The 18,844-nt window shown below is 34.8% G+C and overlaps 1 protein-coding gene across 2 annotated transcripts; it reads left to right on the top strand.

The window, feature by feature from the left end:
* The first annotated feature begins 8,465 nt into the window (after nt 1-8,465).
* On the top strand, nt 8,466-12,882 carry LOC113327835 (triacylglycerol lipase 2-like). Of its 2 annotated transcripts, none has more exons than XM_026574957.1 (9): nt 8,466-9,439; nt 9,526-9,630; nt 9,742-9,882; nt 10,009-10,119; nt 10,215-10,372; nt 10,494-10,531; nt 10,634-10,716; nt 10,833-10,928; nt 11,021-12,882. In XM_026574957.1, the coding sequence occupies exons 1-6, from the start codon at nt 9,185-9,187 to the stop codon at nt 10,525-10,527; spliced, it is 804 nt and encodes a 267-aa protein (XP_026430742.1). In that variant the 5' UTR covers nt 8,466-9,184; the 3' UTR covers nt 10,528-10,531; nt 10,634-10,716; nt 10,833-10,928; nt 11,021-12,882. The 2 variants fall into 2 exon arrangements, with proteins under 2 accessions (XP_026430742.1, XP_026430741.1); XM_026574956.1 differs by having other exon boundaries at nt 10,825-10,928.
* Nucleotides 12,883-18,844: the final 5,962 nt, after the last annotated feature.

Raw genomic sequence — 18,844 nt, 5'->3', positions numbered from 1 at the left:
AAGAGTCTATGGTATCCACTATTTGTATTCAATTACTAAAATAAGACATAATTACGAAATATTTATTTGCCTTCCGTCCTATTGACATCACATATTATAAGTATATAGTCACAAAAATCGAAAGCATACCGCATCAAAAAAAGTAAACTTTTACATGTTGTATAAAAATGCATTATCGAGAAAATTATTAATTTACAAATATCATTTTCATTTTCTAAGCATAACCCACTAAAAAAATGAATCAAAACAGGGACTATTAAGTCTAATGTTGTGCATACTTGTTTAAAGAGTGTGCACAAAACAAATCTATCTACTTGGTTGATTTAAGTCAACTGTTATGTATTTATCAAATTGATGTTCTTCTATTTACCTTTTTAATGTTAATGAAGTATCTAAAGAAGACAACACAATATGTATTCTTTCGATCATAACCTAAGAAAAAATGGCGCTAAAATGTCATGATAATGTCATTCTAATCATGTCATGATAGATTTTGGTGATATTTTCCTCATATAAAACTCTACGATCCTACCAAAAATGAGAGTATTCTGAAATGCGAAACTTCACCATCCACAAATTTTAATTTCAACCGTTAATCTCCAAAGGTTGATACTCAAAATGGTATATGGTGATCTTGCATATCTCGTAATTCTCTAATTTCTGGTTGGAGTGTAGAGACTTATAAGAAGAACATGTGACCAAAAAATTAGCTTCAAATTCATTACAGATTGGGTTTGGTAGAAACAATGGTGCTAAGAATTCAATCGACTCATGTCAACGGATCCTACCCCAAAACTTAAAAACATGTTAAAAATTGTATATGCATTCAATAGTTAAAAATTAATTATTTTAATTTAAAAACTAAAAGTGAAAATGATTAACATATATCCATACCTTTGACATTCTATTAGGCAATGCCTTCCGTGCCTACTTGATTGATTTCCACAGACACCCTAACTAAAAAATATAAGAAATCAAAATTGAGATTAGATCCTTATTGGTCTACTTTAATGTCTTAGAATTTATTCTGTGGTGGTCATCAATTTGTTTTACTTGTCTAGATTGAAAAACAAATCTTAGGAGCTAAAAAAAGAAAAGTTAATACTAGTTTATGTTTCGTTTGTTGGTAATATGATATTTTGGGTAAGAATTAGATATGGTATATGCTGTTTTCCATTTTTTAGGTTGGAGTTAAGTTAAACCAAAAGAGAAATCAGTTTTAATAAATACATACCATTAGGCTTAGGCCATCCAAGACGATACATTTATTTTTAGCACACATTTTAAAGGTGTGTGCAATAAATAGGGCTCTTGACTATCAAATAATAAGATAAATATATTTATTAATTCCATATATATAGGTTTTTTAAATAGGTGATGCAACGACACGTTTTTCAATAAATCACTAGATAATATTCATGAATTACTAAACTTAAATTGTGATAGTCTATCATTATGTATGACTCAATTTAAACGCAGCCGAATACTTTTAAATGGTATCTGCCATAAATTTCTAGTTACACAAACTTAGTGCAACATGACTATGTGATGCGACCGATATGTGTACCACGTGTGCACACTTATCGATGATATAGTATGCAATATACAGTTATTCCGTGGAGATTGAAATATTATCTATGGAGATTGAAAATATTATTTATACATACTAAGTGATTATGATTTAATTAAAAAGATAATTAAAATAAGTGAAATTTGGATTCCATTCTTTTTCTTAAAACTCAAGATTTAATATCTTAAAAATAAAACCAAAATACTCAGGACAATATCAAAACAATTCTCATAATATGATTCATTAGCTTATAAAATATCGTTGTTCAAAAACTATTCAAAGTTTTCTAAAATAGAAAGTTTGTTAAAAAAGAAATTATTAGGCATTTTTTAGCACACAGAAAAGAAAGTAAATATTTAAAATGAATAACTTATTGAGAATTACACACCAAAACAACCTTCCTCCACCACCCTAGAAAATACATTTGCTACCCATAACAAGAAAAATAAAATAATAACAATAAGTAACCACTGTTTTAATTAAAAACAGAATTGCTTACATGATGCTTCGAAAAACAAAAGAAAATTGCTTACCCGGAGAAGGGGTACACTGCTACGTTGAAACACCATATCAAATACTCTCTCTGTAACTCTTTGGGTAGCATGAGATTATTCACGTTGTTGTTCTCTCTCGCTCACCAACACAACAATTAATGGACAAGTATGAAAGAATTTTATACCCAAAATCTGAGCAGCTTAAATAACAGAAAATCCTTTAAACATTTTAAGTTTGCGGACTTCATTGACGACTAGAAGATTTTTAAGAACACCAGCTGAAATCAACCTTCAAGTGCTTCCAATTTGATGTATCTTTTAAGTGCTTTCTTAGCACTTCATTTTTGAATGAACTTTGCTTTTTCCAAAAGAAAAATTTTGTCAAAAATCAGAAAAATCAAAAAAGCATTAATTTTATCGTGCCAAAAAAAAGATAAAATTAACAGAAAATCTGAGCAGGTTAATTAACAAAAAGTTAATGATAGAATTGGATATAAAGGACGGCGGACAGACGATAAGTACCAGGAAAGATGAGCGCCTCCAATTATTTCCTTTGTCACTTCAGTGGTGTAAAAGATCCTCTTTACATCAAAAGTCGGCGGGCCATTAATTAAAGTATATATCTTCTACCCGTTCTTCCTATAATTGCTATATATAGATAGTTTAACGAAACCCTACGTCTTTTTAACTCTGCTTCGACTCACACACCATAAAAATGTCACCAAAACTGAAAAGGGGTAAGTCGGCTATGGATATCTTAAAATCCATCGAAATAAATAACAAGACAACATATAGAGAATTCACGTTTGTTGGGAATGGAATTCTTCCTCCTTTCTCTTGCGTTGAGCCCTTCACGGCTTGTTCTCTATCATCGGCACCTCCAGAAGAAAACTAAACACGATCCCCCCTTACATGTTCTCATTTTTTTTGATCAAAAAGGAATATTTATAAATAGATATACGAAGGAATGTTCAAATAGTTCTAACAGAGGTAGATGAAACTAGAGAAAACAAAGTACAAAAAGAAACAAAGATTACATGAAGATGGCTTGCCAATTAGACGACACAGTATTTGGGAAGCTCAAGTGAACTGTGTTCTCATTCCAAGTACTAAATACCTAGCTCATTTCCACACATCTTACAGGTGCTTCTACATGTTTTGATTAATGGAAGCAAATTGAGGAGAAGTTTTCTCAAACTTCTTCTACTCTTGTAACTCGGTTGGGAACTAAGTTACAAACTCTACGCCAAACTAAAGTGGGTCGTTTTATTTTATGAGTATTTAATAAATTATGGGTATCGAGGGATCATTGATCAAAGATAAAACGAAAAAGAGATTTTAACGTGGTTCGGCACTAACACCTACATCCAGATAAATCTCGTAGGGTGAAACCATTATTGATCATCAGTAGGAACTGAGATGATTTTACAGATACAATTGAACTCTTATTTATAGAGTTGAGAAGATGAAAAATATATTCCTAATTAATATCAGAATATACTTATCTAGGAAACTAAAAGATTACACATATCTTCTAGATATTTTATTTATTCTTCACGTGCGCACATGGTCACTGCACGATCACCTCGGTCACTCCAGTATATGCTCCATATTCCAATATCCCCCTCAAGTTGGACACGGAGAAAATTTTAATGTGCAACTTGAACAATCTCTTGAAAAACATCTTGAACTTGAATCTTTTTGCTGAGACTTTTGATTATTGACTGCTGCATTTGATCTTTGGGCCACCACAGTTCGCTTGATGGATGATTTTCATGAGTAACTAAAACAAATACCTTTCTTTTTTCCAGAAAAATAAAGTTAAAAATAAATAAATTAACTAATTGGGATTGAATGTATCTCCCTGTATATTGGGGAATATTTAGAAAATAATGAGTTTTGGAAAGAAAATCATATGACACAAAATTAAGATGTTTGAATTGATTTTCTTAGATATATGGAAGATTTTGCATAGCATATGTAGATTTTTTATTGAGAATTGGCTTGAATGGTCGATGCTCATGGTTTGTTTAATTGCTAACCATATGAACCTTCATGTTGATTCTAAGTCCATATTGGTAATTATACCAAGGGATTGCCGAAAAAACTTACGGAAAATAGAATCAGAAATGATCTTATGTTCTATAAATGAAAAGATTCTCGGAAAAGAGAAAAATTAATTAATTTCGATAAGAGATGTTATCGAAAATAAAGGATCAATTTCTGGGATACAAAAAATTAATGGCCAAAAAATGGCATAATTATGATTCACAATAATACGGAAGATATCTCCAAATAACCAGTGGTAAATTGGTATTTCAAAAATTATTTAACTGGTTAGTAATAGTAGTATCAAATCCAAAGGAGAGAATATATTTTTCGGAAATGATAAGTGATTACCAGAGACGGTAGGATTTTGTGAGTGAATAGAACCATGGGGGAAGTTGTTTCACTGATTATTACCAGGTTTCCCATGGAGGAATTGAGGTTACCAATATTGATAAAATTGTTGGTAAAAGATAAACATCATTTAGAATTTAATAAAAATATTTTCGAAAAAAAAAGAGAGGATAACATATTTTTCGATATTTTATTTTATTTTTTTTATGATGAGCATTGACATTTTAGACTTAACAACAACCTGATAGTTGTGAATGATTCATCATGTCAACTAAATCTATGTTGACTTCGAACTGAAGTGAACATAGCATTACCTTAATTTGTTCGCTGATAACATCTCAAAATGAGAAGAGATAATACTACGTGAGTTCAGAAAAACTTGAATGGTAACATGCCAAAGCAAAGGCATGATTTGCAATTCTACTGATTTATTAGCTCATGAAAATCAGAGCTAAGATGGAGTAAAAAAAAGTTGATCTTGGATAAACATCTTAAAGAAGATACTTGAAAGAATGCAAAGAGAAGAAATTTATTTTAATTTTGTTGGAGGACAACAACATAAACTATGCGAACAAAACCGAATTTAAATTGATGAAGACTCTCAAGGCCAAAATCAATAGAATCACAAAAATTGAAATTAGCTTATAAAAAAATAGTGTCAATGAAAATAGAAAGCGGAAGCGATTGGATCGAGAGCATTTCTGCTCTGATACCATGTTAGATTTTGATATTACGTGGTTCGGTCATCTAGTCCTACGTTCACGGAGAAACTCAAAAGGGTGATTGATATTGATCATCAGAAATTATGAGATGATTTTACAGACACAATTGAACTCTTATTTATAGAGTTGAGAAGATGAAAAATATATTCCTAATTAATATCAGAATATACTTATCTAGGAAACTAAAAGATTACACATATCTTCTAGATATTTTATTTATTCTTCACGTGCGCACATGGTCACTGCACGATCACCTCGGTCACTCCAGTATATGCTCCATATTCCAATAGTATTGAACTTGAACTGAGAGAGCAGCCAACCTGTGCTCTAAGCTTTAAAGCTGCTACTTAGGTGAGGCAACAGGTCCAAAAAGCTTAGTATGGTAGTACTAGATTATGGCGGTTCTTACTTTGTTGAGCAATCACGAACTCCAGTTCCTTCAAATTCGACTAATGTAGATTGAAACATCCGAACTTCTCTCTTGAGTTGAAGAAGTTAACTGATGCCTTAGCTGCTTCCGGATGCGTGATAGCTGATTCTGAGCTTGTGGTGATTTTTCTTAAATGAATTTATTGAAGAGATGGTTGTTACTAGTTGAGAGATTCACAATGTGCTTCTTGGTGAAGAGATAGTTCTTATAACTAAGATGTTAAATTTATTGAAAATTTCTCAAAAAAAGTTATTTCTTCTAATTATGCCAATCAATTTAAGCAACTTGGTTACTATTCTTCTTATACCATAGCTCCTACTCTTTTTGATGGTAGGTCATAAATGTGCATTTTCATTTGCAGATACCTGCTCTGGAATAGTACATATTGATGTAGCTCCTCTTCATGTATGAAGTTTTGCACCAGGTATTTTAAGTGGTGGAAAACGTCCGTAATGTGCCACGAGTTATTATGGAATACGCAGTAGACTAATTTCGGCACGTGCAGTTTTTTTAACGTCTCTCTTGGCTGTGGAGGTGGTATTGGGTTTATGTTGCGGAGTTATGGGAATAGAACATGTAGCAGAACTGTAAACGGAGTATATTTCCAGTTGCGTGGTATTTGATGCGGCTTTTCATGTCACTGTCCCTTGGAACCCCTCCAGCGATTCTCCATCATAAGCCTATCTGTCATTCTATGTAATAGTAATAATAGGAAGGGGGGGAAGAACCTATTTTAATCAGTGGCCCGCCGACTTTTGATGAAAAACCTATTTTTATTATAAACCACCCACTGAGTGACGAAGGAATTAATTGGAAGCGCTCATCTTTCCTTGTCCGTCCGCCGTCCTTTATATCCAATTTAATCATCAACTTTCTATTTTATTAAGTTTTGAGGAATTAGAATCTTTCTACTTGTCCATTAAACGTTCTGCAGGTGAGCGAGAGAGAAAAAGAACGTGAATAATCCATTGTCACAGAGAGAGTATTTGATTTGGTCTTTCAATGTGGCGGCGCCTACATTTTGAACCTTTCCCAGTACGTAAGTATTTGATTTGGTCTTTCAATGTAGAATCTTTCGCAGTAAGTGTTTTTTGTTGTTGTTGATTTTTGATGCATCTGATAGGCAATTCTTCTTTAATGGATAGAATGGTTATTTATTGTTATCGTTGTTTTAATTTTCTTGTTATAACTAGCTAAATTATTTTCCAGCGCACAGAAAAAAGCTATTTTTGACGTGCGATTTTTCATATATAATAAATTTTTATATACGTACTGATCATTATTTTGTGTTATAATATAAGGGTCTTGTTATCTTGTGTAATTTAAAAAAGTTTTCGAAACAATCAAAATAAAGCTTTTTAAAAGAGGAAACCATCTCTTTTTAAAAAGGTTTTCGGATCCTGTGCAGATCTATGTGAATTTACACTCTCCGATGCAAGTGGAAACCATCTCTCTTATTTTTTTAATCATTTTTGCACTTTCCCGATGCAATCCATGCACAAAATAACAAAACTCATAATATAATGCCTAATAGTTTCTCTTTTAAAAAAAATTATTTTGATTGTTCCCAAAACTTTTTAAACTACACAACAAAATTTCATGAGCAAAGAGAAGATATTTAATCTTGAGTTTTACAAACATCAAAAGCAGCATGCAATCCAAAATCCCAGATTCTTTTTTTTTTACTTGAAAAATCCCAGGTTCTTGTCCCACTCCCACTGGAAAAACAAGTATGTCCATTGTCCACTCAAAGTATTAGGTTACTTTGTAATTGAAGACGTCGTTAGAACAATAGATATAATCCAAAATTATGTATCTTTTCATAAATTGAATAGAAATAGAGGTAGATACTATTAGACCATGGGAGAGTGAAATTAAGCATATCCTACACAGTTTGCCAAGTGATATGCAAGCTACGTCCGATTTTAATCCTTTAGTTTTCTCCATACAGAAGTAAAGTGTATTTATTTTGAATTGAATTGAATATTTGAATCTGTATTGCTCGCTAGATTCTTCTTAATACTCCATTCTATCTATCACATTGTATGAATGTTTCACCCTTGTGTGATTTTTTAGTATTAACGTCCCATGCTTGTATGTATTGAAGTTTATAAATTCCGGCATTGTTGTGTGAGCATTTCCGAACTTAAATTTAATCTTCCATATGATGCTTTCGTCCGACTAATGCAGGTTCTGAGGGCTATATTTTGAGCACACTAATTTTTACCACAGTTCAAAGCAATAGGACCCCAGAGTGTCCATGTCAATTCCTACTACTAACCCGAAGGCCAGCGCAATAGGACTGAAGTTCTGTGAAATTATTATCCAATGCTAATGTATCCAGAGCTTGGGTTGGGTTTTCTTTGAGGACACTAATTTCTTCAAAGTAACAGCACCGGAGCACGATATTGCAAAAATTAAGACAAGAAAAGCATCTTCGGTAGAAAGGACGGGTCAACCGGCTGGTACATACCCTAGAGGGTGTGACGACCCAATCCAAAGTCTAACTACCAGCTTTTCTTTTTCATTTTTTTTTCCTAAGTAGAAAGAACTACTACAATCTGTTTAACATTTTAACTGCAATAACTTAAAGTTAAGAGTCTGTCATTTCTGTTAATGTTTGTAACATGACAAGGTTGTTACATATTTCACAAAATTGGTTAAAAAGACCAAAATCAACAATTTTTGGGTAAAAAGGACATTTAGGTTTTGATACTGTTTAAATGGACAAATATTTAAAAATAGCCAGGATGTAAACAGTTTCATCCTACCCATTTTCAAATATTTTTTCTTATTTTTAATTTACATAGGATGCATCCAGTTTCATCCTTGCTATTTTTTAAGTTTAAGTCAGGATGAATCCAGTTTCATCCTTGCTATTTTTTTGTTGTCCATTTCACCCATACAAATTTTTATTCGTCCATTTGAACCATGTTTTAAAAATATTTGGACAAATGACCCATTTTCCGTACATATTTCACTACATTTCTATTTCAGATATTTTGTCAGTCCATATTCTATAAGTACCTTAATGCTATCTTTGCAAGGCCAAGGCGCTCATTCATTTTCTGTTTACCAAAAACTTTCTTACGAAATCTTTCTTCAAGGAACAAATCAAGAATTTTAAAAGGTTTAATACAATGGATAAGTAGATCAAGAGAGAGATAATCGGTGAAACTCCTTGATTCAACAAAATTTTGGTGGTTGAAAATAAAATTTTCTCTCCTACCATGCACAATTCAACTTCAACTCAAAATCAAGACCGATTTTGTCTCCCTACCATTTCTTCATTTTTCAACTCCTTATAAATATCGTCTCCTTTAATGAAACTAAACACCAAGAAATTTAAAAAAAAAATGATTCTTCAACTCTACACCATTGGTTGAGTAATGCGACAGCAAACAATCTAAAGCTATTAAGTAGATCCACAAAAAAAAAACCATTGATCTGTGGAATCTTTCTAGATTTTATTTATCTGTGTAGAATTCTTAAAGAAGCTCTGAATTTGTTTCATTCAATCAAAGAAGTTCACAATTCCCTGAAGTAGTACAAGAAGAAGAAGGAATCAATGGGTCTCATCCAATATAGCTTCTCATTCCTAGTAGTCTTTCATGTTATTTTTAATGAACCTCGTGGAGCTTATGGTACCAGATTTGGCGGTAGCATTTCTAGTGCTCCAGCACTAGCTCCAGATACGGCTCCGGCTCCAGATACTGCTCCACCTTTGGCTCCGGCTCCGGCTCCGGCAACACCATTGACAGCGGGTGGAGTGTGTGAATCTATGGTCAATAAAGTAGCTGGTTACAAATGCCAAGAATTCACTGTATGATCCTCGATCCTAAACTACATGCATCACAATTACGCTTAATTCCCATAATGTAATTAACTAAATATAGGATGTATATACAGGTGACAACCAAGGATGGTTACATTCTTTCCCTTCAGAGGGTCAACAGCGCTAAAGGTAATCCAAAGACCAAGGAACCAGCCTTCTTGCAGCACGGGTTATTTATGGTATGCATTCGCCTCTAATTCTCTCGAACGGCTCCTTCAGATAGCAGCAGATATCTGTTCTTCACAAAACATAGATACATATATATTTGGTGATGGCCTTTATGCATGCAGGACGGAGCATCATGGTTTCTGGATTCACCGAAACAATCTCTAGGATTCATACTGGCTGATAATGGTTACGATGTTTGGGTCGGTAATACCAGAGGAACGAGATATAGTCGTCGCCATAAAAACCTTGATGCAAGTTTTCCTGTACGTACTGCTAGACCTTCACAAACTCTCTTAGACAGAAACTAGTATACTCTCTTAATTAGTTGTTTAAAATTGAAGATAAAAATTACAATAATAATCTGATGGTTATTACATATTGACGTACAGCTTTACTGGGATTTTTCATGGGATGATATGGCACTCTCTGACCTTCCAGCTTATATTAATTTCGTGTACAAAAAAACCAAGAAAAAGATTAACTATATTGGACATTCCCAGGTGAGTACTGTTTAGAAGATAAAAAAAAATCAATCTTGATCGTAATAATAATTATTTGATGCGGTTTTAGTAATTATATATATTGTCTCTGGCAGGGAACGATTATGGCACTCGCATCATTCTCTCTGGGGCCTAAAGCTCCTGACGAAATTCTTACCAAGCTGAAAGCAGCTGCATTGCTCAGCCCTGTTGCTTATTTGAGCTATATGCTCAACGAAATGAGTCGGGCTGTTGCTAAACCTTTCCGACAGAGGTATACAATAGTTTAAACCATTAGTACCTACATCTAAAGAAAATTCATTCAGTTCATCATAAAACATACGACTGTAATGTATATATATTGGACTGATCCTCTTTAATTATTCTCCCAACAGTTTGGAGGCGAGGTCATGGCAGAAATCAATATGAGCCAGTAAGAACTATTCTTGACGATATCCGTGCTTTAATTTCTTCTATAGTTAGCCTCTGATAAGCTTAATTTGTGAATGGTTTTTAATTAATGTGTCATGAACAGACCACAAATGTCCGCCTATCTCGGGGCTATTTGCAAATCTATACCTGGGCTGAATTGTTATGACTCGGTATCTAGCTTTACAGGTGACAATTAAATCCCCCTTTATTTTTTAATCCTAATTAAAATTTATGAAAATACTAAATTAATAAACCTCGTCATAAATTAATAAATTTATGAAAATACTAAATTAGTTTCATAGGAAAAAATTGCTGCCTCAATGCTACGTCCTTCGATAAATTCATTGCAAATTCACCTCAATCAACTTCAGCGAAGAACAGCATACATTTAGCTCAAAGTAAGTGTTACTATGTACATTATCAACATTTATCTTCCTTTCTTTTATTCAGTATCTTTATCTAATTATTTAAATAATGTAAAACACTGCAGCGAGTAATTCAGGGAAATTTACGAAATATAATTACGGGATCGGCAACATTCTAAAATATGGACCCAGATTTAGACGCGAGTTTCTTGGGTTGTTTCTTGATTTTCCCCGTATTCTTAATACGAGAAGCTTCAACCTACGCGAATAATCAAGATAAGAAACAAAGGCAACAATATTGTTTAAGTTAAGAGAAAGAATGTTTCTTACTTCATTATTCTGCGAAGATGACATATTATGTGATGTCTTGGCCTTCTTAGCAACCTGAAATCAGAGGAGTAGGAAAATAAGAAATAGAGAAAATAAGGTTATGAGAAATTAATAATATTTATGCGAAGATGTCATACCATCTTCTTATTCTCATTCTCGGACAGCACAAATTTCCAAGGTTGATAAGCAGAAAGTTTCTTAGGAAGGGGAAGATCAGAACCATCAGCAGCTTTGCCAGACACATAAGGACCTTCTAAAATTACAGGACAATTAAGCCACCATGAATCATTAGACCTGCGAGCAGTACTATTAGATTTGTCGTTCCAGTCAACATCTCGCATAATTTTCTGGTCTTCAGAACTACCATCTTTCCTTCTTAAGCGAATGGCCCATTTAGTCGATTCGTTTTTCATGATCGCAACATAGTAGTGTTTTAAGAAATTATCAAGAGTGTACTCTGCAGGGTTGATGGCTTTATCCCGGTATGATACATTTCGCACTTCATAGGAATAAGAGGTTCCTAATCCTGCTGCAAGACGATAGTATGCCAAAGCTATTCTAATAGCATCTCCGCTCAACTGAAATACACCTCTTGCGAATCGATTATCGGATAAAATTTCATAGAATAAGGGAATTTCTGGATTATACAATGGGATAGGAAGATTATTCAAGAGTTGTCCTAATGAAATGATGATCTTTTGATTAGACCACTGTTCGGAATTTACTAACTCAGGATTGAGTTTGGATGAATAATCAGAATGGGAAGGAAGAGAAAGTGAATAACCTCTTGCGTCAAATTCTTTCTTCAATTTGGTGAATTCTGTTTCCATCTTTTTACCAGCTGGAGCCATTATAAGAATGGGAATGACGGATACATAGGTAAAAAAGACAAAAAAAAATGTCTTAATCAGATCAATGAAATCACAGTTAAAGTGCAGAAGAGGAGGAAAAGAAAAGAAGGTAAAAAGAAGAAAGAAGAAGATGAAAAAAGATATATAAGAAAAATTTACCCTCGTTTTCCGAGATTTTATCTCATTAACGCGAAGAATGAATGGATAGAAATAAGCGGTTATAAGGACGTGTCAGATAACGAGTGGATAAAAAGACACGCGTAAGTTAGGAAATCTCAAATTCTGGAAATGTGTCGGCAAACCAGAATATGAAAAGTTGTGCATGTGCGATATTATTGGATGGAGATTTCTCATATCGCTCACTTTATAGAGAGAACGACATGAGAAGAGGCAAAATGTAGGAGTGAAATATCGCATATTCCATATCTATGCGAAGTAAAGGTCATCCAATGTAAGCGAAGATCATCGCATATAGTAAAAATAGGATGACGTATTCTATGATGTCAGAATAGTCACGAGTAAAGTGTGATAATCTGTGCGAAAGTGTAAAGTGTGCGAGGTTGAGCGAATGTACATGAGCGATTGTAACGCACAGTGATTCCGAAAATAGGGGATCTATTAGCTGTCATCCACTATGTATCACCCTATATAAAGGGAAAGAAACTGTGTAATGAGGGATCTTTAGGATGAGCTTTAGACAAAAAATTAAGAGAGAGAAAGTTTATTTGGAGAGCAAGAAAAGTCTTTATATTATCTTGTATTCAACCTTAATATCTTGATGAATAAACAAATGATTTTCACGATGATTTTCTTAGAGTGTTACTTAATCTTGAATGGATATGGTTGTAGGATTTCCCATCCATTTTATATACGGACTTAATTTGGTTTTGGTATTAGAAAACCAAGACTTTAATGAAATGGAATAGGTAAGAACTTTCGGGAATGTTGATATTCTTGAAGAGAAAAAGAGTCTTGATCGATGCCAATGTAAATGTACTTCATGCCATGCAACTGATGCTCTACTCTAAGTAGTGTGTCTTGTAGTAGACATTCTTTAGGAAATTGTTGTATTTAATTGGAACGTCTAAGTCCAACATTAGTTAATCCTTTTTTGCTAAGAAAACATTAGTTAATCCACAATCTGAATTTGAGACTCTTTATTATTTAAGTACTGCATTATTCTTTCAAAGTTTCAGTATAAGGGGCACTCGGCTTAAATTTTCTGGTCTATTTTGGTACATCTGTCTGTATTTTTTTATTCATTACACAGGCAGGTTGGTTGGACCGAAATCTGATCCAGGGTAAACAGAAGCTGAAGAGACAGAAGCAAATATTTGTCCATATTATTTAAAATAAATTTCCTGAGCTCTTGCACGATTTGAAATATATCGGAGAATACTTTCTTAATTGGTAACACTGGAACTAATAGCATAGGAGAGTTGGTAGTGTGAGAATTATGTTTGTGTAAAATGAGATTGTGCAAGTTGTGTGAGAGTCGCACGTGTGAGGTGTAAGAGTGTAGAGATTTCAGATGTGTATATAAACGGAGTCTGTCATGTAACTCAGATTATCTTTCTCTTAATCATTTTTGATTCAAACTGTCAGCAATGTAGACATGAGATTACTCAATGTTACTATGTTATCAGACTCAGAGATCATCAATTTCTGAGGGTACTCGATCCTAGCCTGTGATTCTTCATCAAAACCTCCATTATTTCATCTTCAACAATCACCACCGCCACCATTAGTTCATCATCTTCTGCTGCTGCTGCTGCTACTATAGATCGAGAATTGAAGGCTGATTTGACCAAATCATCTTTGTTTTGCAACAAATTCGACTCATCTATGTGTTTCTATCTGCATCTACAGCAACATTGGGTAAATTTCTTCATCCACCTCCATTAATGGTGTTTTCTGGTTGGAATTAGTGTTTTGATTTGGTTGATACCCCTGCTTCGTCAGCAAACAGGATTAAGCATGTATTTTAGATCTAAAACTCACTTTTAGGGTTTGAGCTCTTGGTTATTTCAATTTCTTGTTTGGTGTTTGGATTGAAATCTCTTACCTCATCAACTAGAAGTTGAGTCTCTGATGGTAATCTCCAATTTCATGTTTAGATTACTTTAGATTTGATCTCATGTGTTCAATTTCTACATCACTTGCTCAACTACATTGAGTTTCATCTTCAACTGTTGTATACATCATAATTAGCTTGTATTTTGCATCTAATTTCTTCGTCAAGATCTGCCGTTCTTGATTCCTGATGCCGAGATAGTCTGAGCGCGTTCTAGTCCGCTACACCAAGGTCTAGTTAGGGCGAAAACTTAAAGTCGTTCCACCGATTGGATTCAGCAGAAGATTGAGAAGTTGTTGGTCTCATATCTTACTTCAAGGAAGTCCTCACATATGTGTTGAAGAATCTTGCGTTTCTTAATGGTGTTTCTGCAATTGAACATCGAATTGGAGTTGCTGAGTTACATTAAGTACAGATTGAAGTTCTTTTTGTTGAGCTTGTATGCATTCAGTATGCAACCTGGCTTTCTGCTTGCAGATGTGTTCAATGTGCAACCTGTAATTCTTCTACTTTACATGCTCTTTGAATGAAACAGTTGAAGTTCATCTTCAATGGTGCTTTTTACTTCTATTTCTTATGTGAGTGAATAATCCAAAGTGCCATGGCCTTATGGAGAATAATCAAAGATAATAATATAGTTGAAGACTTTGCTTCTTTCACGGTCCACTGCTTCAAAAACTGCCTAAGGGGAATAAAAGTATGGCTTTGTCTATTTGCTTATGATGCTCATGGTGTTGTGTGTGTGCTTGTCATGAAACTGTTGGTGTTGGCTAGTGTTAATATACTTCAGCGGGGATGTCTGTTGCTCTTAATGGTGTTCGCCATCTGTTTTTCGTGTGTCTGCAACCAGCACTGCCTGATGTATGGTGACTACCGTTCAAGTTTGGCCATTGCATTTAATCTGCGACACTACTGGGAGTTTGTGTACTCCGGCGTCAAGTGCTTTTTATACTCACCTATTCTAGTCCGTTTTATATTGTTGTGCCACGTTTTATCTACTACTGCATCAACTATTCCTCACATTGCTCCATTATCAAAGTTCAGTTTTAAGTGATTGATTGAGTACTGGCTGGTACTTTACTAAGTTCTAGTGTGCTGAATAATGGAAGACAATTGTCAATATTGCTCATATGTTGGTGTACTTCCATCTGTTGCTCTCAATTGCTCTCTATTTCATAGTATTTGCAAGATGTTGCTGGTTTTGGTGCTGTGTGTCAGCTTCAGATTCCAAATCCTTGAGATGCTACTGTTTTTCAAAGTTCTTCATGTCAGTTTGGTAATTTTGCTGCTATGTTTCCTTTTATGTGTTCTACAAGTGCTGGTATGTCATCAAACACACACTATGTCTCCGGTTGGCCTCCAGAATACAAGTTTTGTTAAAAATAAAAATTAATTTGTGATCATTATTCTAGAATAATCTTGAAGTTCCCTAGACTAGGTAAAGCCCAATACATTCTAGAGTTTTTGGGCCTCTAGAGTCTTCTTTTTAGTCACATGTAATCTAGAGAATTCTTTCTCTAGAATTCTCTTAAGGCATAGTAGATCATAGTCTCTAGAATTTTCATTTCTAGAGTTTTCTTCACTAGGCCTATAAATAGGCACTCCATGGTTTCATTTTGATCATCAAAAACTCAAGTGAGTAACCAAGTAGTAGAGTGAGAGCTAGAGTTAGAGTAAGAGCCAAAGTGCCTCTTTGTAAACAACTAGTGGAAGCCAAAGTTGCTACACAAACCTCTTGTAACATTTTCATTTTCATATTAATCAAAGCCTCACTTTCCAATTAACCAACCTCTCTTTCAAAATCATTTCCATAAACCCATCACATTTCCGCATTGCGCCAACAAATTTGGTATCAGAGCAAACCTAACCCAGTAATCCTAAAACTCTACTCATGGCAATTAACCAAAATATTCAAGGTTTCAACTATGCCCAAAGTCTAATTCCAATTTTTGATGGTGAGAGTTACGATTATTGGAGTCTACAAATGAAGACACTATTCATTTCACAAGACCTATGGGATTTTATAGAAGAAGGTTATAAAGTACCAGAGTCGGCAGAAACTCTGTCGTCATGGACAGACGCAGAGAAAAAAGAGTATAAGGAAAATAAGAAGAAAGATGCTAAAGCATTACTGTTTCTACAACAGGGCGTAAGCAAAGCTATTTTTCCTCGAATTTCGGTGGCAAAAACTTCACAGGAGGCCTGGAATATTCTCAAAGTAGCATTCCAAGGATCAGAAAAGGTAATCTCCATTAAACTACAAAATTTATGGCGAGATTTTGATAATTTACTTATGAAAGAAAATGAAACTATCCAGAACTTCTTCTCAAGAGTTACTGGCATAGTAAATCAAATCAGTAGTTATGGAGATACCATTGAAAATAAAAGAGTGGTAGAAAAGATATTAAGAAGCTTACCATTCAAATTTGATCATATCGTCGCTGCCATCGAAGAATCAAAAAATTTATCGAATCTCTCGGTACATGAATTAATGGGTTCACTCGAGGCGCATGAGAAAAGAATAAATAGGTTCGCGGAGCAACCATTGGAGCAGGCATTTCAATCAAAAATAAATTTCAGTGAGAAGAAAAATACAGAAGCCAAAAAAGAAAGCTCTAGAGGGGGATCATCATCCAACTCGCAGTATGAGAAAGGGTCGACGTCAAATCAAGGACCCAGAAATTACTCCCGCGGACGTGGAAAAGGAAAAGGAGGTTATAGAAACAACAATCAAAGGTACGGAAAAAATAACTCCTCAAATCTCCGATGCAATGTTTGCAAAAATTTTGGACATGCAACTGAAGATTGCAAGTATAAGTGCACCAAGTGTGATAAATTAAATCACATGGAGAAAGATTGTTGGCTTAATGAAGCAAACTATTCCGAGAAAAACAATTCTCAGAATCAAGTATTCTATTCCTGCCTCACCTCGCAACAAGAATCGCAAGGTATATGGTACGTCGACAGCGGATGCAGCAGCCATATGACAGGAAACAAAGAATATTTCGTAAAATTGGAGGAACAAGAGATTCCGCCAGTCAAACTTGGAGACGGAAAGTTCCAGAATGTTGAAGGAAGAGGAGTCATATCCGTACGTACAAGGTCAGGTAAAACTCGATACATATCTGATGTTCTTTATGTTCCTGGCCTAGCTCAAAATTTATTAAGTGTTGGACAACTTATAAGAAAAGGGTACTCACTACATTTCGAAGACGGAGAATGCACAATTTACGATAAAATTAATAATCAATTGGTGGCAAAAGTAAAAATGTCAGGAAATTTTGTCTTTCCCCTATCTATGCCATCAATTGAAAATTGTGCAATGAGTACCAACCATATAGACGAAGGAAAGCTATGGCATTTGAGATACGGGCATCTCAACTACAGATCCTTAAAGGTTCTAAAATCAAAAGGCATGGTAATTGGTCTTCCCAATATCGACGGTGGAGATAAAGTATGTGAAGGTTGTATTCTAGGGAAGTTTCATAGACTTCCATTTACGAAGACATCGTGGAGAGCAAGAAGGCCCCTCGAATTGGTGCACGCTGATATATGCGGTCCGACAAGAACAACTTCACTCAACAACAGAAGATATTTTCTCTTATTCGTGGACGATTATACCAGGATGATGTGGGTGTACATTCTTGAGCAAAAGTCCGAGGCATTCACTAAATTCCTAGAATTCAAGGCGCTGGCAGAGAAGCAAAGTGGCCATCAATTGAAAGTTTTCCGTACAGACCGTGGTGGAGAATTTACTTCAAAAGAGTTTATCAACTACTGCAAAGAAAATGGAATTAAAAAGGAGCTCACCGTCCGATACACTCCACAACAAAACGGCGTTGCGGAAAGGAAAAATCGTACGATCGTGGAAATGGCTCGCAGTATGCTAAAAGCAAGGAAGCTACCCAACACCTACTGGGCGGAAGCAGTCAACACAGCAGTGTACATCCTTAATCGCTCGCCAACAAAAGCGGTTCACAATAAAACTCCATACGAGGGATGGCATAAGAAAAAGCCTGAGGTAACTTCTTTCAGAATTTTTGGTTGTGTAGCATACTCACATATTCCATCCCAACATAGAGAAAAGTTCGATGAAAAAGGAGAAAAGCTTATATTCATCGGATATAGCGAGGAGTCTAAAGCCTATAGACTTCTAAATCCAGATACAAAGGAACTGGTAATATCAAGAGATGTTATCTTTGATGAATTCAAAGCTTGGGATTGGAATGATGAACCAGATAACCACGAGTCTCCACTACTCATCGAAGAAGAGCCATATCTGTCACACCAAGAAGAAAACACTCCACCAGCAAGCCCGAGATCTCCTAGTCCAACACAACAAAGTCCAAGCTCATCTGACTCAAGTGCCCCACCTAGAAAGGTGCGTTCCCTAAGAGATATTTATAATGTATCTAATTGTGCTTTTATAGCACTAGAACCTCAAAAATATGAGGATGCGGCGAAAGAAGAAAAATGGAGAAACGCCATGGACGAAGAAATGCGAGTAATTGAGAAAAATAAGACATGGGAGCTCGTCAATCAGCCAGTTGATAAAGAAATAATTGGTCTGAAATGGGTCTACAAGACAAAATAAATGAAGATGGGTCAATTCAAAAGCACAAAGCAAGGCTAGTTGCAAAAGGATATTCCCAGCAACCAGGAATTGACTACAACGAGACATTCGCCCCAGTCGC

This window comes from Papaver somniferum, unplaced genomic scaffold, assembly GCF_003573695.1.
Source record: "Papaver somniferum cultivar HN1 unplaced genomic scaffold, ASM357369v1 unplaced-scaffold_107, whole genome shotgun sequence".
NCBI classification, from domain to species: domain Eukaryota; kingdom Viridiplantae; phylum Streptophyta; class Magnoliopsida; order Ranunculales; family Papaveraceae; genus Papaver; species Papaver somniferum.
Note: the sequence above shows the minus strand (reverse complement) of the source record. Positions and strands in the feature narration are given on the sequence as shown.

Coding starts and splice junctions, on each gene's coding strand:
- LOC113327835 (XM_026574957.1), top strand. CDS start 9,185: ATGGGTCTCATCCAATATAGCTTCTCATTCCTAGTAGTCTTTCATGTT. Junction 9,631..9,741: donor TGCAGCACGGGTTATTTATG/GTATGCATTCGC, acceptor TTATGCATGCAG/GACGGAGCATCATGGTTTCT. Junction 10,120..10,214: donor ACTATATTGGACATTCCCAG/GTGAGTACTGTT, acceptor TGTCTCTGGCAG/GGAACGATTATGGCACTCGC.